General features: G+C 33.5%; 1 protein-coding gene across 1 annotated transcript in view; it reads left to right on the top strand.

Annotated features, from left to right (window-relative positions):
- The window catches only part of SLC35F4 (solute carrier family 35 member F4), a 265371-nt gene that overhangs the window by 226249 nt on the left and 21891 nt on the right, over positions 1 to 17231 (top strand). Inside the window, exons 4-6 of the mRNA XM_051977734.1 lie at positions 1069 to 1288; positions 12834 to 12959; positions 15937 to 16129. Coding sequence (XP_051833694.1) covers positions 1069 to 1288; positions 12834 to 12959; positions 15937 to 16129 — 539 coding nt within the window. The remainder of the gene's footprint in view (positions 1 to 1068; positions 1289 to 12833; positions 12960 to 15936; positions 16130 to 17231) is intronic.

Raw genomic sequence — 17231 nt, 5'->3', positions numbered from 1 at the left:
TTGAATCTGGAAGTGTAAACTGCTCCTTGCTTTGAAATCAGCAGTTTTCTTAAGTATAACTTGAGTCTCAGTTTATAGAAGTAGAAGCTATATTTATGTGCACATCAGTTTTACCATTTTGAATAAATTGGCTAATAAGCCAATTTTCAAATTTCAAATTTTACTACAGATATGCAGTCCGTCAGAAATCAAGCAACCACATCATCTAATGAAGTGTTTTTAAAAAATGAAGCGGAATTCATTCATTGACTCAAAATACCCATAGTAACATCCAATATTCTGGTTGATTCCAAGAAGTTGGACAATTTGTGTTTTCTCATTTGCTTATTTTTAAGATGATCTATGTCTAAAAGCAATAGGATATTTAGGCTTTATCAGAGTCTCGCTACCAAAAAAGTTCTAATGGCACATCCATACCCATGTCCCTCTCTTTCCATTCCACACATGTAAAGAAATGTTACAGTGAACTGAGATTATAAAACCCCTTCTCTTTGTGTGGTATATTGACAATGATAATGATTTAGACATCAATTATTTCTTTTATTCACAACCTTAATGTGCATTAAATGATACATAAAATTAAGATTCTGTTCAAATTTCCTTTTTGTACTATTCCTTGAGCACAGGAAAAAAATCTTCCCATTGCCATTGGAATCCTCCAGTTCTCTCATTGTCAAAAAAAAAAAAAAACCCTCAAAAGCCAACCAAACGAAAAACCAAGAAACTACCAGTTACTGTAATTGTATTCCCAGCTTTGGTATTGAACAGGAAACTGCTATGGTAAATGACAAATGGCTACACCTCCGATTTCAAAAGCATATCTAGAGGCTGCAATGCTAGTTCTGTTCCTTTGGAGATCTAATGCTCTTTTTATCATGAAAACCTCTGAATGATCTGTTACCAGTAGAATGGAGAATTGGGTAAATATGTTTGCAAGATAACTGATTGTTGATGCATTTGTGTGTTCTTTGCCCAAGTTATTCAATCATAAATGTAATTTTGTGATTCCATGCTCAAGGAAACATGAAGTCAAATTCTATTTGAGTATTAACCTCTTTTCTCTCCTAGGGAATGCAGTCGGATTTTTGGTGAAGATGGTTTGACGTTGAAGCTCTTTCTTAAAAGGACTGCTCCCTTTTCTATCCTATGGACTTTGACTAATTACCTGTATTTACTGGCTTTAAAGAAACTGACAGCCACAGATGTCTCTGCCCTGTTCTGTTGTAACAAAGCATTTGTCTTCTTACTTTCTTGGATTGTGCTGAAAGACAGGTTCATGGGAGTAAGGGTAATGATATGTGTGATTTTCAAATATGCTACTTTACTTAGTTGTGAATTGATAATATCATAAGATCACAGATTCAGGACCCAAAAAGTTATTAAAGGTTGCCTTCATTTTATAAATGAAGAATTGAGGCTCAAATTGACAAATGACTTCCAATGTTTAATGTAGTATCTGGCACATAGTAGATGCTTGATAAATATTTATTGAAAAACTAAATTGAATCATATTATTAATAAGTTGCAGGGGAGTATTTAATCTAGGATCACTGACTCCAAAACTTGTGCTCTTTCAACTATATCTCTTTACCTCTCATTCTGGCTTATGTTTTTTATGATGCATTAATAATCTTAGCTCTTATGATATGAAGTAAGAAAAACATGATAAACATTTTCAACTGTGAAGTCAGTTGCACAATTTCAATAAACCTCTTTTTCTCCCTTCCTCCACTTCATCTTAAAAAATGTACTGAAATCTGTTTCCAAATTAACCATTCTCTGCTATTTAAACAGATAAGCAAATATTTTTTAATGATAGTTTTTTTTAGCTTCAAAATACATGCAAAGATAGTTTTCAACATTCATACTTACAAAACCTTGTGTTATAAATTGTTTTCTCTCTCCCTTCCCCCACCTCTCTCCACTAGACAGCAAATAATCTAATTTATGTTAAACATGAGCAATTCTTCTATACATATTTCCACATTTATCTTGCTGCACAAAAACAATCATATCAAAAAGGAGGAAAATTGAGAAAGAAAAAAAAGCAATCAAACAACAAAAAAGGTGAAAATTCTATATTTGTGATACACATTCAATTCTCATAGTCCTCTTTCTGGATGCAGATGGTTTTCTCCATTACAAGTCTATTGGAATTGACCTGAATCACCTCACTGATGAAAAGAGTTACATCCATCAGAATTGATCATCATATAATCTTCTTGTTGTTATGTACAGTGTTCTCTTGGTTCTACTCATTTCACTTAGCATTAGTTCATGTATGTCTCTCCAGGCCTCTCCGAAATGACCCTGTTGATTGTTTCTTATAGAACAATAATATTCCATCACATTCATTTATCATAACCTATTCATCCATTCTCCAACTGATGGGCATCCACTCAGTTTCCAGTTCTTTGCCGTTACAAAAGGACTGCTACAAACATTTTTTGCACATGTAGTTCCTTTTCCCTCTTTTTTGAATCTCTTTTTTACAGACCCAGTAGAGACACTGTTGGATCAAAGGGTATGCAGAGTTTGATAAGTCCTTTGGGCATAGTTCCAAATTGCAGAATGGTTGCATCACAAGTCCACCAACTATGTATTAGTGTCCATTTTTCCCACATCCTAAGCAACATTTATCATTATCTTTTCCTGTTTTCCTGTCATCTTAACCAATTTGAGAGATATGTAGTATTACTTCAGAGTTGACTCAATTTGCATTTCTCTAATTAATAGTGATTTAGAGCATTTTTTCATATGATCAGAAACGGCTTTAATTTCTTCATCTGAAAATTGTCTGTTCATTTCCTTTGACCATTTTGCCAGGAACTCCAACTTACTTTTGGTTGCTAAAAGTTCTTGGAAGCTCAACCACTCCCGGTCTCCCAGTGACTGCCATTTCTGGGGTTGGGAAGATTATATGGTGTTGCTGGTGATTGAATATTACTGTTCTGCACTGGTAATCCTTAGGGCCAAAATCTTTTTTTTTTTTTTTTTTAGATCTCCCTTCTCTGACCTATATGCATCTATCTTTCTATTTCTCCAAAAAAGAGTATCAGGTCTATCATTTTTCTTTTACAGACCCAGTTAAAAGGGTGACTCAAATCTTCATTGCTGCTCAAATAATTCCTAGTCATTAAAGATTCAAGCACTTGACTCAATGAGTTGTAAATATTGAATATGTAGACCAAAAAGATGACCTTTAATTTTTTTAAAGAAGGGAGCAGCAATTACCACAACACTCCATATGAGGAAATAAGAGGTGTCAAACAGAGACAACTTTATCAAGTTGACCAATGATCTTATTAGTCTTCTGGGGAATAGGTTTGAAAAAGGTACTTTCTGAATAATAGAATCTTAATTGAAAATAAACTAAGAGTTCAATCTATACCTGAGTAGGAATTTTTGTAATAGACATGGAAAATGGTCATTTAGTGTCTACTAGAAAGCCTCTAATAGAAGGAAAACTACTACCTCCTGAGCTAGTAAAATGACTCTAATTATTAGACAATTATGGCATGTAGCTTATACTTAATAAATGCTTATTAGTTAGTTTATTATAGAATTTTTATTTCAACTTTAAATCAGCCTCTTTCTAGTTCTGTCTTCTGGAGACCAAACATAATGAATCGAATCTGGTGGGATGAGTGGATCAGTGAGCATAGCACTGGGCATGGAATCACAAAAATCTGATACTAGTCTCAGGTACTAGCCATGTGACCCTGTTTAGATCACTGAACATGTTTGCTTCAGTTTTGTCATCTGAAAAATGGGGATAATTATAGCATTTATCTCCTAGGGTTGGCATGAGGATCAAATGAGATAATAATTGTAAAGCACTTAGCATAGTGCTTGGTACATAGTAGGAGCTAAAAAATGTTAGCTTCCATTATTAATCTCTCTTCCACATGACAACCCTTCAAATGGAAAGAAATAAACAAGTATTTATTTAATACTTATGTGCCAGGTACTGTGTTAAGCTTTTTATAAATATTATCTATTTTGAGATATAAACATTAATTTAAAAAAACAGCTATTAGAAAGCTGTGGAAAAGGTCCTGTAATTGAAATTTAGTACCTGTGATTGAATACTGACTTTGATTGACTGACTGTGGCCTAGTCATTTAGTCTCTTTGGGATTCAGTTTTTTCAAATTAATAAAATGGGAGGGAGAGGGTTGGGATAAATGAACATCCATTGCTAAGCTTATATTCCTACAATCATGTCCACTTTAAATCTTCTCTTTTCCAGTTAAAGGTGATACTAAAGAAGTGGTGAATGTTCTTTATAGAAAAGCATTACTTATGGAGAACAATCATATGAATCAATAATAGTCACTGGGATGAAAAAATTCACACTAAGAGATTTTCTAGTAACTAATTTTGAAATTAAGACTCAAATGGAATTAGGCTGAAATCATTTGTGAACTCAGTTGTAAAAGAGATTCTGGCTGCCTCTATCACTGATGAATCTTGACCAGTGTCAAGTTGGTTCCATGTAGACATAATGGAATCTTTGCTTCCTTACTATAAAAAAATGAAAGAGAGGAGGAAAGATATAAGGAGTTTTGTGGATGTTCCCAGCATGGTCAAAAGGATGATTTATGTTACAGAATATAAACCATTAGGTTTCCCCATGAGAAAATAGCCATGCTATCCTTGAGGTTTGTCTTTCTTTAAAAAAAAAATTATAGATATGTATTTCCAATTCTCCACTGATGAGGGAAGCATTGTGTTAAAAGTCCTATTCATTTAAGATACTCCAGAAAAAAATAATTCCCCCCACATATTCCCCCACATAAATTAAGCAGCGTAGAATAGGTCAATGAATGAAATCAAAGGCTATAAATGTGAACCTCAACTTTGCTGCTTTCTGGTTTGTGTTATTTAACCTCTTTAAGACTTGGTCTTTAGATAGTAATTTATTGAGAATTAATAAAAGACGTGCTGATAGAAGTCATATTTTCCTATTTAACCATCATAAATTGCTTCATTTCTTACTGTGAATATTAAATAGTGTCATATTCCAGAAAAATGTCAAAGTGAAATTTTAATGATGCTGCTCATAATCAGGCCATGGTGTATGAGAAGTTTCAAAACATATTCAGCATTTTGTCTTTTGACAGCATCAGCATTTCTTTGCCTCTGGAGACCTCCTGAGAACATGCATAATTAGGTCATTTGAGAAATTAAAGGAGAAATACAGTTCCAACAACATAAATACATCTATTACTTGTCTCCTGCATCTATAAATAATCTCAAAGTATAGTTTCTTCAGAATCCGTCCAGTTAGACTGCTTTCTTCCAGCTACTGGATCTGCCTTCAGACATTTGGCTGAAAAGTATATTTTTGGTTCAAACTGTTGCTCCAGTTGCTGAGAAACAGATGGCTAGCCAGTATCCTCATTTGCTCTATTCTAAGGTGGTCAAGAAAGATGATCAGGCCCACCTGTATATGTTTAATGCCAAAACAGACTCATGGGCAGAACTGAGGATGTTTGCTGTGATAGTTGTGGTAAACAAGAATTCCATATAGTAATGTAGTTTGCCAGAAAGAAATGCTCATAATCAATCTTAAAATTTAGTGATTAGTTTGTTGACATTCCATAAAGTGGATAAACTCCATAAAGCAGAGATAGATAAAGTGTGAGATATTTAGTTTTCTGTTTTAAAAAGGAAGTCACTTTTACCATACTCGTGAATATTTTTCACGTTCAAAGAGTATTTTTGAACAGTAATTGAAGCTAATTTAGAAAGTTCCATGAAAATTAGCAAGCTTCATGGAAATTTAAAATTGAAAAAAAATTTCTTAAGCACTTACTATGTGCCAAATGTACTATATATTATAACTGGAATTTTTCAAATTCACAGTGACTAGAAGTTACAGCTTAATAAAATATTGCTCTCTGAGAAGAATGGACTTTTGTCCCACATTTTGCTGCCAATTCCACTTTATTGGAAACTGAGTTTAAAATGTAAAAATCAAAATATTTCTTATAGATCTAGGGCCTCTTCCTAAGTCTTTTATTATTGAGGAAATTTTTTCTCTGGCATCCAAAGCATCGTTTTTCTACACAAGGAAATAATTATATATAGCTAATAGTAGTAGTAGTGGCAGTAGTAGTAGTAGCAGTAGTAGTAGTAGTAGTAGTAGTAGTAGTAGTAGTAGTAGTAGCTGTTGTAATTAGCATTTATATAGTGTTTTAAGGTTTGCAAAGTCCTTTACAGATATTCTCATGTGATCCTTATAATTCTGGGAGGTTCTATTATTATCAATTTAATTATCAATTAAATCAATCCCAATTTTACAAATGAGGAAGTTGAAACACTAGTTAAGAAAGTTGATTAGGCCAAAATTGAATGCAAATCCTTTTAATTCCAGGGCTAATCCTCTAATTCAACAAATACCAACTATCTTAAAGAATGTTAATATGTAAATATGTTTATTTTCAGTTCAGCACCCACACATTTTTCTGTCATTTAAGGATCCAATAATCATTATACAAAATGCAATTATTTAGTTTTGGCTCGAGATGAGGTAGGGAGGAACTCAGAAACTTACATGGACTTCCTTGAATATTTCTGCTTAACCTATTTTTTCCATGAGTATCCTATATCTCATAGTTTTCTTATAAGTAGAATTTTGAAAAAAAAAAAAACAAGGATTATGATCGATTTATTTATTATTCAAAATTAACTGGAGACTTGGAATTATTTTCTCTTTCCTTGTTCATTTTTACTTGGATAGTTGGCTAGGCATATAACCTTTACCTGCTATATCTTCCTATCCTGCATGATTCATGTCTATATTGGTTTTTTGTTTTTTGTTTTTGTTTTTTGATACTTCATAGAAGACCAACAAGCTGAAAAACTTCTTTGAATTTTCTTTTATATCTATTTTGAAGGTGTCATTTAACATGGAACTATCACACCTATCATCTTTAATCCTCATTCCACAACTGGTACACTCCTTTTACTAATCATACATATATTTGATGATTTTATTTGTATACCTTGTTATATACCAATCATCATTGATAATATGAAAAAATGCAACATATATCTTCATATTGGCCAGTAATTTTGATCTTGCTAAAAGCTTTATTACATGATTTGAAGCCATAGTTTATGACCAAGATAGTAGCAGTATTTACAAGATGATCTTTCATGACTCAAAGTATAAGACCCTCTTAACTGGTCTCATTGCTCTAACTACCTACAGGGATTGTAAGAGCCAGAGTTAATGAGAGTGTGAAAGAAATAAAATTTGGTCTCTTGGCTTTCAATCTCAAAAGAAAAGACATGCTGTTCCAGATTCTCTTCAGCAAGGGTCTCTGAAGGGAGTGGTACCTAAAACAAGTGGTAGAGCTGGCACCTTGATTATATGTCTGTCCTCAGAAACACCTACGTGACACCTCTGCAGTAGTATCACGGACTTAAAAAAATTGAAAACACAGTGCTACTTCCCAGATGATAATAATAGCTAGTCTTTACATAGTACTTCAAGATTTGCAAAGTGCTTACAAATATTCCATTTTATCCTCTCAATAATCCTGTGAGATAGGTGTTATTATATTCTCCATTTTACAGCTCTGGATACTGAGGCAGGTAGTAGTTAAGTGACTTGCCCACAGGTGAGATCAGATAAATTCAAGTCTTTACTCTAAGTCTTATGGTCTATTCATTGTACCACATAGCTGCAAATTTCTTAATCCTAGTATATAGCTCACTATCTGTAGCAATCCATCTTCAAATATATTAGTGGATTCAGTGGGCTGTCTGCCCAGTTGCACATAATAATTAGAAAATATACATTTTTCATTTACTTAGTTTTCTGGCAATAATGCTTAAATTGATTTCTTTTGAATAAATATGTCACTGGTATTCCAGGGACTGGAACAATCAACAATGAACAGCATATGTGGGTCAGAGTTTGATATTTTCTAGGATTCTTTTTATGTTACAGTAAATTAAGTCAATTGCTCTATTCTTTTTGGGGAATACTATGAAAGTCATGCCAAACAATGCTTTAGGAAAGCATCTAGTGAAGGAGAATCTCTGACACCACTGTCAAAAAAAAAATTAAAATCTGAATTTCTTCTGAGGTTTAGCCTATATCTTCCCTTACTCTATTATCTGCTTTAGTAGGTAGTTATATACTTTTCTTCTTCCTATATCAGCCTTTCATGAAACATTCTTCTTCAAAGCTACCTGAGAAATCCATTTTAACTTAATTTCACCTAAATAAATATCAAGGGGAAAAGCAAAGTGATTTTCATTGTCTGTAGCTCAGAATTGGCAGAATGTCTAAATTCCTTATGATAACAGCCCCATTTCTTTCATTTCTTATGCACCCAAGTATTTCTTTAGATTTTTGTAGGTCAAGACTCATGATTTCATTGGATTCAGCTCTAGCATCTAGTGAAATTTAATGATCATGTATGACAGGATATTTGAAAAGATTTTCACAGAGAGAACAAGAGAGTAAACATTTTTTAAAAAATCTTTGCTAATTTTTTAAAAAATATATAATCTATATGTTTGGGATTCTTAAAGTTTTCTCTATTCTCTGTTGCTCTTGGCTAATCTCTACCTCCACAAGAAATAAAACAAAAATATTTCTTTCCATTCATTTTACTTCTGGGGTTATAAAGGCTTTAAGCCATAATGATCTCCAACTGGAACCAAAGCCCTTTTGGGTCCCAGCAAGTTTCAAGAAGTAATATTAATGACAGGACAAAAGATAGACATGATTATTCATTCAGATCTCTAAGATTCTAATGTACCTTTCTTTGGGGGTGTAAGGGCACTGGCCTATTAATAAGGAAGGTCCAACTGAATGTGCTATTTTAAGATATGTTTGTTTTTTCAAAGAAAAGAAGCATTGATAGTTCTGCTGATTTTATTAATATTCTAGAATCACCACATGATGAAGGTGAAATTCAAGGACCTATTCCAAGGACTGATGCTGGAAGAAGGCAGCGACTATGACACAAAAAGAAATGCAAAAAATTATACTGTCAGGAGAATAAAATGAATCCTTTTCTTTTAGACAGTATTGTTTCTGTCTGGGGATATTGTGACTATGTTGACATGATAGCCCCAATACATTTTGAAAGGTTAAAAAATTCATTTGGTAACTTTATGATCCTAATACAGCCAAAACATTTTCACCAACTGAGAATTCTTCTATTTTAATATAATTCCTTTTGAAGATTTTTCCCTCTTGCTTATTTTTGTTTTGCTTTGTTAATTTTTTTAGCTCTCCAGATTTGTGTACAAATTAGAATTGATTGACATAATTTAGAACCCAAGCAATTGAATTTTTTTAGAACTCCTTCAGAAAATATGCATTAATTTATGAAAACCTTAGCGAATATAGCACTGGACCTAGAGTTGAGAAGACTTAGATCTTCAAATTCAAATTCACCCTCAGACACTTAATAGAACTTATGATTCCAGACAAATCATTTAACCTGTGTCTGCCTCATTTTCTTCATCTTTAAAATGAGGATAGTCATAATATCTATCTTCTCAGGGTTAATTCAGTTTTATATTTATATATCACATACATTTATATTATTAAATATCATATATTTATTAAAATATTATAGAGATAAATGTGTTATTTTTATTAATAGTGTATAGATGAGCACCAAAACGAGGTTTTATCCACAACATTTAATTAAGAATTTCCTATGTACAGAATCTTACTGGTTTGAATCCAAAAGAGAAAGTCATATGTTTTCTCACCATCCCCAATAAGAACCAATTTACCTCCCTTTGTGATAAATAATTGGGCTCTAAAAATCCATGTAATCTAGATCTCATGCTGAGGTCATTCTTAAAAATTTTAATTGCATGTTTTACAGTCTACATTGATAAAGCAAAGCAATGCTGTACAATTAGTTAATGTACTTTGGATAGTTTGAATTACTGATTGAGATCATTAAAGATTTATATCTCATATTTTGTCACATTATCCAAATTAGCTAGGTTCCCTTTACAATCTGATTTGCAGAAAAATTCTTCAAAATTACTTTGGATTAGAATCTGATCATGTAGAAACTGATCTCTCAGATACGTCTATGAATGAAATGAAAATGTGATAAATGAGTCAGTCTGTCTTCTTCCCATGTGACTTGTATGACCTATAAAATTACTGAACATGAAGTTAAGAGAACTTTCTCACAATGTCCCTTTTTTTGGCACTCAGTTTACAGCACTCTCATGCTCTCTGTAGTGAAAATACTATTCTCCACTAAGGCAGTAAAGACATTTGGTGTAATAGATGTTTCAACTTAAATAGCCTAATTCTTCATGGGCACATGAACTATGATTGTGATGAGTATCTTCAAAGAGATCACCATAATTTTAATTCTAAATTACCATAGAACTGAATTTTCAATTCATATCTGTAGAAAACTCAAAATAGAATTAGAATTGTCATATATAAATTCATATTAACTAACGAACAATCCCTAAGAGATGTGATATCATGTTTCTATGAATAACATTAAGTATAAATTATATTTCTCACTTTACATGGTTCTGTAGCCTATTTGTTCTTGTTGACCATGGCACTAGAAAGTAGCTCTAGAGACATTTTAAGGGTTTTGATATGAATTACTAATTTGGCATTAATTATTAAGTTTTAAAAGATCATAAAGAATCAATGGCATGATTTATTAAATACACATCAGAAATAATCATTCACATATTTGATCAAAATAAATATGGGTGGGAGGTATCAGGAAAAAATGATGTTTATATAATTTTTTTCTCTGACCACTTTCTTTGAAATAATTTAATAAAATAAACATTAGCTAATTTGCCATGTTTTTAAGGTTGAATTAACTCACGAGTTGAGGGGTAATATCTGATGCCTTTTCATATGATCTTATAAACAGTTGTCCCTGATAATCTACTAAAATTCTTATTTGAGCTAAAAATCCTCAAAACAAAAAAAGGATAATTCTGTGAGGTTTTCCATATTTGCGACTTCTAGGTAATCCCCTAGCCATTTTTATTTATGAGCTTATTACTTATTTTTTTGAGATTTTCTTTGACACCTCGTAGTGTGTGTATTACATTTTAGCCCCTATAGTTTGAACTCTAGTATCACTAGAACACAAATCTTGTGACTTATTCACTCAGTTGTGAGAAATGTCTTGTGTCAAAAAGTCCTTCAGATGTTATCTTATGAAGAGAGTTTTTCATTTCTGACAAGATGGCTCTTATTGTATGCCTTTTGCCAAGTGTTTTCCCTATTCTTCACATAGGATGCTTAGCATCAGTTTTCAGTAAGACCAAACATAAGCTTGCTCTTTGTGGTCATTAACAAAGATGTTGTCTTCTGCATTAGCTTCCTCTGAGCCTATAATTATGTAAATATAGGACTACATCTGTTCTAATAATGTCTTAGTAGTATCCAATTGGGAATATGGGAATTGCATTTATGGCAGTATTATTCACAGAAATAAATGATTTATAAGATAATACTCGGAACTCAAATTGGAAAAAAACAACAACATCAATTAGCATATGAGCTTTCTCAAGTTGCACAAGTGCTTTGTCTAGTTTGGGAATTTCATTTTTTAAGCCTTTCCAGTTTGGTATGCCCAGAAACATAACTTGGTCTAAAAGGAAAGAGTATCAGTTGAGTTGATTGAGGCTAAATGATCTATGCATGAAGATAGGCTGAGATAATTTGTTCTTAAATCATTTCACTAAAAGTGGACGTTATGCCAGGGATGTTGTGAGGTTCAAATGAGATAATGGATATAAAATACTCTATAAATCTTAAAGGGACTATGTAATTTAAAGTTTTTGTAATTATTATTAGCCTTAAGTCACCAGATCTCCAGTCTAGTTATAATTTAACTCTCACAGGGGTCCTCAAACTACGACTGCGGCCAGATGCACCAGCTGAGGACGTTTATCCCCCTCACCCAGGGCTATGAAGTTTCTTTATTTAAAGGCCCACAAAACAAAGTTTTTGTTTTTACTATAGTCCGGCCCTCCAACAGTCTGAGGGACACTGAATTGACCCCCTATTTAAAAAGTTTGAGGACCCCTGCAAGCCTTCCACTATCTCTCTGCTGACCTCAACCAATATCTATAAAAAGAAATAAGGATATACTGCTAAATTTTTACCATGTAAAAATAAACACACACTTTTAAGTTTAGTTTGCATTAAAAGACCTTCTTGAGTTTTGATTATCAATAAAATAATAAATCAAGCACTGATTGGTAGCCTTGTGATTTCTAAGTTGTAACTGAAAATTTCACAGTGGGTTTCCACAAGCTATTTTAAGCTGGCTCCAACACAATCTTGATGTTACCTATGACTAAAAGAATAAAATGAAGGTATGCTTACTTGATAAGAAAGCAGCCAAGTTACATCACTGATTGCTAGAATTTTCATGAGCATACACATATTGTTGTTATGGGCTTTTTTATTTTTATTATGGGCTCTCTGATTTTCAGCATGCTTTGCTATATGGGAATTTGGAAGAGATTTTTAGAGCAGGGTTTCTTAAACTTTCTCCACTTGTGATCCCTTTTTGCCTGAGAAACTTTTACATGACCCTGGGTATGTAGGTATATAAAATGGGTATACAAATAAAAATTTACTGATCATAAATCATAACGTTGCAATCTCCACATTCAGTTATGAGACCCCATATTGGTTTGCAACCTATAATTGAAGAAGGTGAGATTTAGGGGCTATTTGGCAACTTTCATGCGATCCTAAGGGACAATTAGATTGTGATATTCTTGTGTGAGGAAAAGTGGTACCCAACTTCTCTGTCTCCATCTTTCATTTGGCAGATAGTCGCTGCAATAATGGCTATCACAGGCATCGTGATGATGGCATATGCAGATAATTTTCATGCTGATTCAATCATAGGAGTGGCATTTGCTGTTGGATCTGCATCTACGTCTGCTTTGTATAAGGTATGTGATGAAGCTTCATCTCTTAAGGTAAAATAAATTTTAAAATACAAAGAAAATCACAGAAAGGAAAATATAGGGATAGGGAAGGTGGAGAGAAATAAGGATTTATATAGTACCTACTATATACTGCGTTAGGTTCTTTCTACAAATATCTCTTTTGGTGCTGAGAACATTATTTCATTGATATAAAAATCTTCTAGAGAAGACTCCCTCTGTCAACACAGGCACCTTCTCTGTAACTTATAATTTTAGAGAGTTGCCCAAAGCACTAAGAGGTCAAGTGTCCTGGGGTCACACAGGATTACACAGACAATAGGTTTAAATTGCAACTGTGACCCAGGACTTTCTAACTCTGTGTCCAGTTTTCCATCCATATGAGACAAATAGATGAGATAGCATCTTACTAGACCATTTTGTATTTTTAGTAGGAAATATTAATGTAGGTTGTGGCATCCTTATAGTTTGTGGTATCCTTATTTTCGAAGTCCCAATCTTGATAATATTTTAATTGACATATACCTACCTTCCTTCCTTCCTTCCTTCCTTCCTTCCTTCCTTCCTTCCTTCCTTCCTTCCTTCCTTCCTTCCTTTCTTCCTTCCTTCCTTCCTTCCTCCCTCTTTTTTCTTTTTTTTCTCATTCCTTCCCTATTTCATCCCTCCCCCATCTTTCTATTTTTCTATCTATTTCTCTCTCGTCCTCTCTCCCTCATCTTTTCTCTTCATCTCTTTCCTACCTTCTGGGGGGAAGAAGTGAGAGGAGGAAAATGAATGCTTGATAATTGAAATTTTTAAAAATTACTTTATCTTTACTTTTATATTAGCAGCAAATAAAGAGCAAAACAACTCTCTCTGATCCACAAAGGTAGTATCCATTGTGTACTCATTATTAATTCTTAGCACAGGGCTCTCACTATCATGAATGGAAATCCTGTACAAGGAAATCACAATAGACCATAGTATTGAAGATAAAGAAACACACAGGATAAATCTAAAACATTTTCACCAAAGCTCTACTTTAAAGAGCCTGCTTTTTTGGCTGTACCTTAAATGAATGTACCATTTTTACTGCCCTTGATAGTTAGTTTTAAAACTATTCAAAAGACTAAAAATTCCCTTTGTGGAACTTCCAGCTGCCTATTTTTGACTCCACTATTACCACAGCTCAGAGAACATTTCGTATTGATATTTTTTTTGTCCAATGATTCCATTTGAAAAACTGGATGAGTCTCTCCTAGCTCAGCATGCATTCTTGACTTTCTCCTTAATTGGGACTGTCCTGAGCTGTTTGATGTGGTCAGCTTCATATAGTCTCATTAAAGAAAACATAATAAGACTTTTAGAGTAACAATCATACCTGATATGTTTTATGAATCTGATAGCCAACCTGTAGAATTAATGTTAAACTATAGGGCTATAGATCTAAAATCTAATCCATCTTCAGATCCTTATCAGCTGTGCAAGTCTTAGCTTCAAGTTTCCATTTCTATAAAAGGGGGCACCTTCTTTGCAGAGCTGTTTTGATCAGATGAAAACATGTACATAAAATTCTTTGAAAACTTTAGAAAGCTATTATAATAATTATTATTTTGTCAGCAGTGCTATGAGAGACACAGTGTAGTGGATACAGCGCCAGCCTTGAAATCAGTAAAAACTGCTTTCTTGTTTCTGATATCCTTTAGTTATATGATCATGAGCAAGTCATTTTATCTCCCAATACAATCAGACAAGCCTCATACTCTTAATTTAATTCACCATTCTGGTGAGATCATATGTTCATATCAAAACAAGCAAACAAAAAAAAAGTAGATCCTATGTTTTAATACAGAAAATCGTACTACCATCTCTAACTGGAATTTTAAAAAAAGATCAGGAACATTCTTGATAATCATTCCAGGAGTAACATAAAAAGTAGGGAAATTAAGGAAACAAGACTACTGGGTGTAAAATATGGATTCTCCTAAATTTTAATTCAAGGCTTCAGCCAAGTTAATTAGTTAGTCAGCCAGTCAATAAACACTGCCTGCTATGTGCTGTGCTAAGCACTGGAGATACAAAGACAAAAAATAAATACAGTCTCTGTAGTTCTAATGTGAGACAATACACACAAAAATCTGAAAGTAGGGAAGGAGGAAATGAAGCAACATGATGGAAAGATTAAAGGACTCTAGCTGGGGATGAAGGGAAGTGAAGCGATTATTGGCCTTGGTACCCTTTATCTAACATGACTAATATTACACAGGAAAAAAAAAACAATTTTAAAGATACATACTATATTGGTGTAGGCATTTTGAATTCTCCAAAGGATAAATGCCATATACATCTAAGGCATCATTACTCTCTTTTGATAACATGATGACAAAGTCTTCATGTAAAATAAAGATTTCAATGTATGTTAAAACAAGAATGAAGTGAATCTCCTATGCTTACAGGGAAGAGTCAGTGACCTCTCAAGCTATAATTGAAGAAAGATTTGAGAGCTGATGTGTAATTTTATGCATCACCTAATCTATCAATAACTTTTTGGTGAATTCATGGTGATAATGAATATCCTATGTGTTCAAATAGAACATGGAAGTTCTGTTAACATGTTTTTTTTTACATGAATAATATAGCATTTTTTACATTTAATTTTGGGTCAGCTTCAGAAATGTAATTAGCCCAACATTTATTAAGGGAAAGGGGAAAAGAAAGGAAAGAAGCATTTATTAGTTACCTGTTGTGGGCTAAGCACAGTACTAAATGCTTTACAAATATCATTTCATTGGCACATACTATGTATCAGACCTTTTGCCTGGTACTGGAGAGATGGAGCTTGATCCTGACCTAAAGAAGCCTACAGTCTGAAGAGGAAAAAAGACTTGCATACATTAACTGAGAAATTTAAGCCCATGTGTCAGTATAAGTTAGTTTTCTCATCCAACAAATTCTTTTGAGTATAGTTAATTTGATGGCTGAGTAATGCTTTCTCTCATTCTAGGTTTTATTTAAGATGTTTCTTGGAAGTGCCAACTTTGGTGAAGCGGCCCACTTTTTTTCCACTTTAGGTTTCTTTAATTTAATATTCATCTCCTTCACACCAATCATCCTATATTTTACCAAAGTGGAGCATTGGTCATCTTTCTCAGCCCTACCCTGGGGCTGCCTCTGTGGAATGGCAGGGCTATGGCTTGGTAAGTAGGCAAAGTTTTCAGCATTCACCTTGAAAAAAGTATCACTTAAAGATGTTAACATGGAGTTTTAAGAGAATTTTTCATTTAGTTATTTCAGAGAGTTTACAGAGAGATTGTGGAGAGAGGACCTGCTAGCTCCAATTTTTGGATGGTAAATCTGAGAACTGAGATTTAGATGACATAACCAAGCCGTTCTTGGAAAAAAATTCAAAAAATAATTTAATAATTATTCTCTTTTCTTAAAATAGAATGTATAGTAGAAAAAGTGCCAGAGTCAAGAGAAACCTGGATTCAAATCCCACCTGTCACACTTATTTACTATGTGATCATGGTCAAGATACTTAATCTAGCTATCATTTACCCTCACATTACCCCGATTCTCCCCATGTGGACCAAATCACTAAATCTCTGTGGGCAAATAAGTCACTCAGCTTTGTACCTCCCTCCCTGGAACTGAGTAGAATATATAACTATATAACTATATATATTTTGTGTGTGTGTGTGTGTGTGTGTGTGTGTGTGTGTGTGTGTGTGTAAGAGAAGTATCACACTTCTCAAACTGAAATTAATATAATCATCAAGGCATCTTATACTGTGATATCTTTATCAGGTAAGCATACTTTTGGGTCATAAAATCTATGAATAATTCCTGGGCACATCTATCGAATGAATCGATCAGTCAAAGGTATACACTAAAAAATGAATAAATTAATGAGCCTATACAGGCATGGTCTATCCTGTAGAACTTGAATAAAACCGCAAGCCAGTTTGAAACCTGACATTCTAACAGCAGACCAGCTTGGTTAAGCCCTTCAGAAGGAATCACTTGGGAGAGTGGAAGAGAAAATTTCTTGACCAGAATACCTTGTGAACTGTCAAAGGCCAGAAGATTTGGACTTCCCAGTGGATCTAATAAACTTCCCAATGGAATTGATAGCAATATCATAGGAACAGCAGTGGCCAAGGACAAATTTAACAGTTTGGAAAGGCAGTTTTAAAACTCTACAAAGACAATGGCATTCAGAACCCAGAAGAAAGCTATACAGAAAAGGGGGATTTCAAGAAAAATTTTTGAAGAAAGGAAAGAACTTCCATCCAACTG

This window comes from Antechinus flavipes, chromosome 2 (assembly GCF_016432865.1).
Source record: "Antechinus flavipes isolate AdamAnt ecotype Samford, QLD, Australia chromosome 2, AdamAnt_v2, whole genome shotgun sequence".
In the NCBI taxonomy this organism is placed as follows: domain Eukaryota; kingdom Metazoa; phylum Chordata; class Mammalia; order Dasyuromorphia; family Dasyuridae; genus Antechinus; species Antechinus flavipes.
This window is presented reverse-complemented; position numbering and strand designations above follow the sequence as displayed.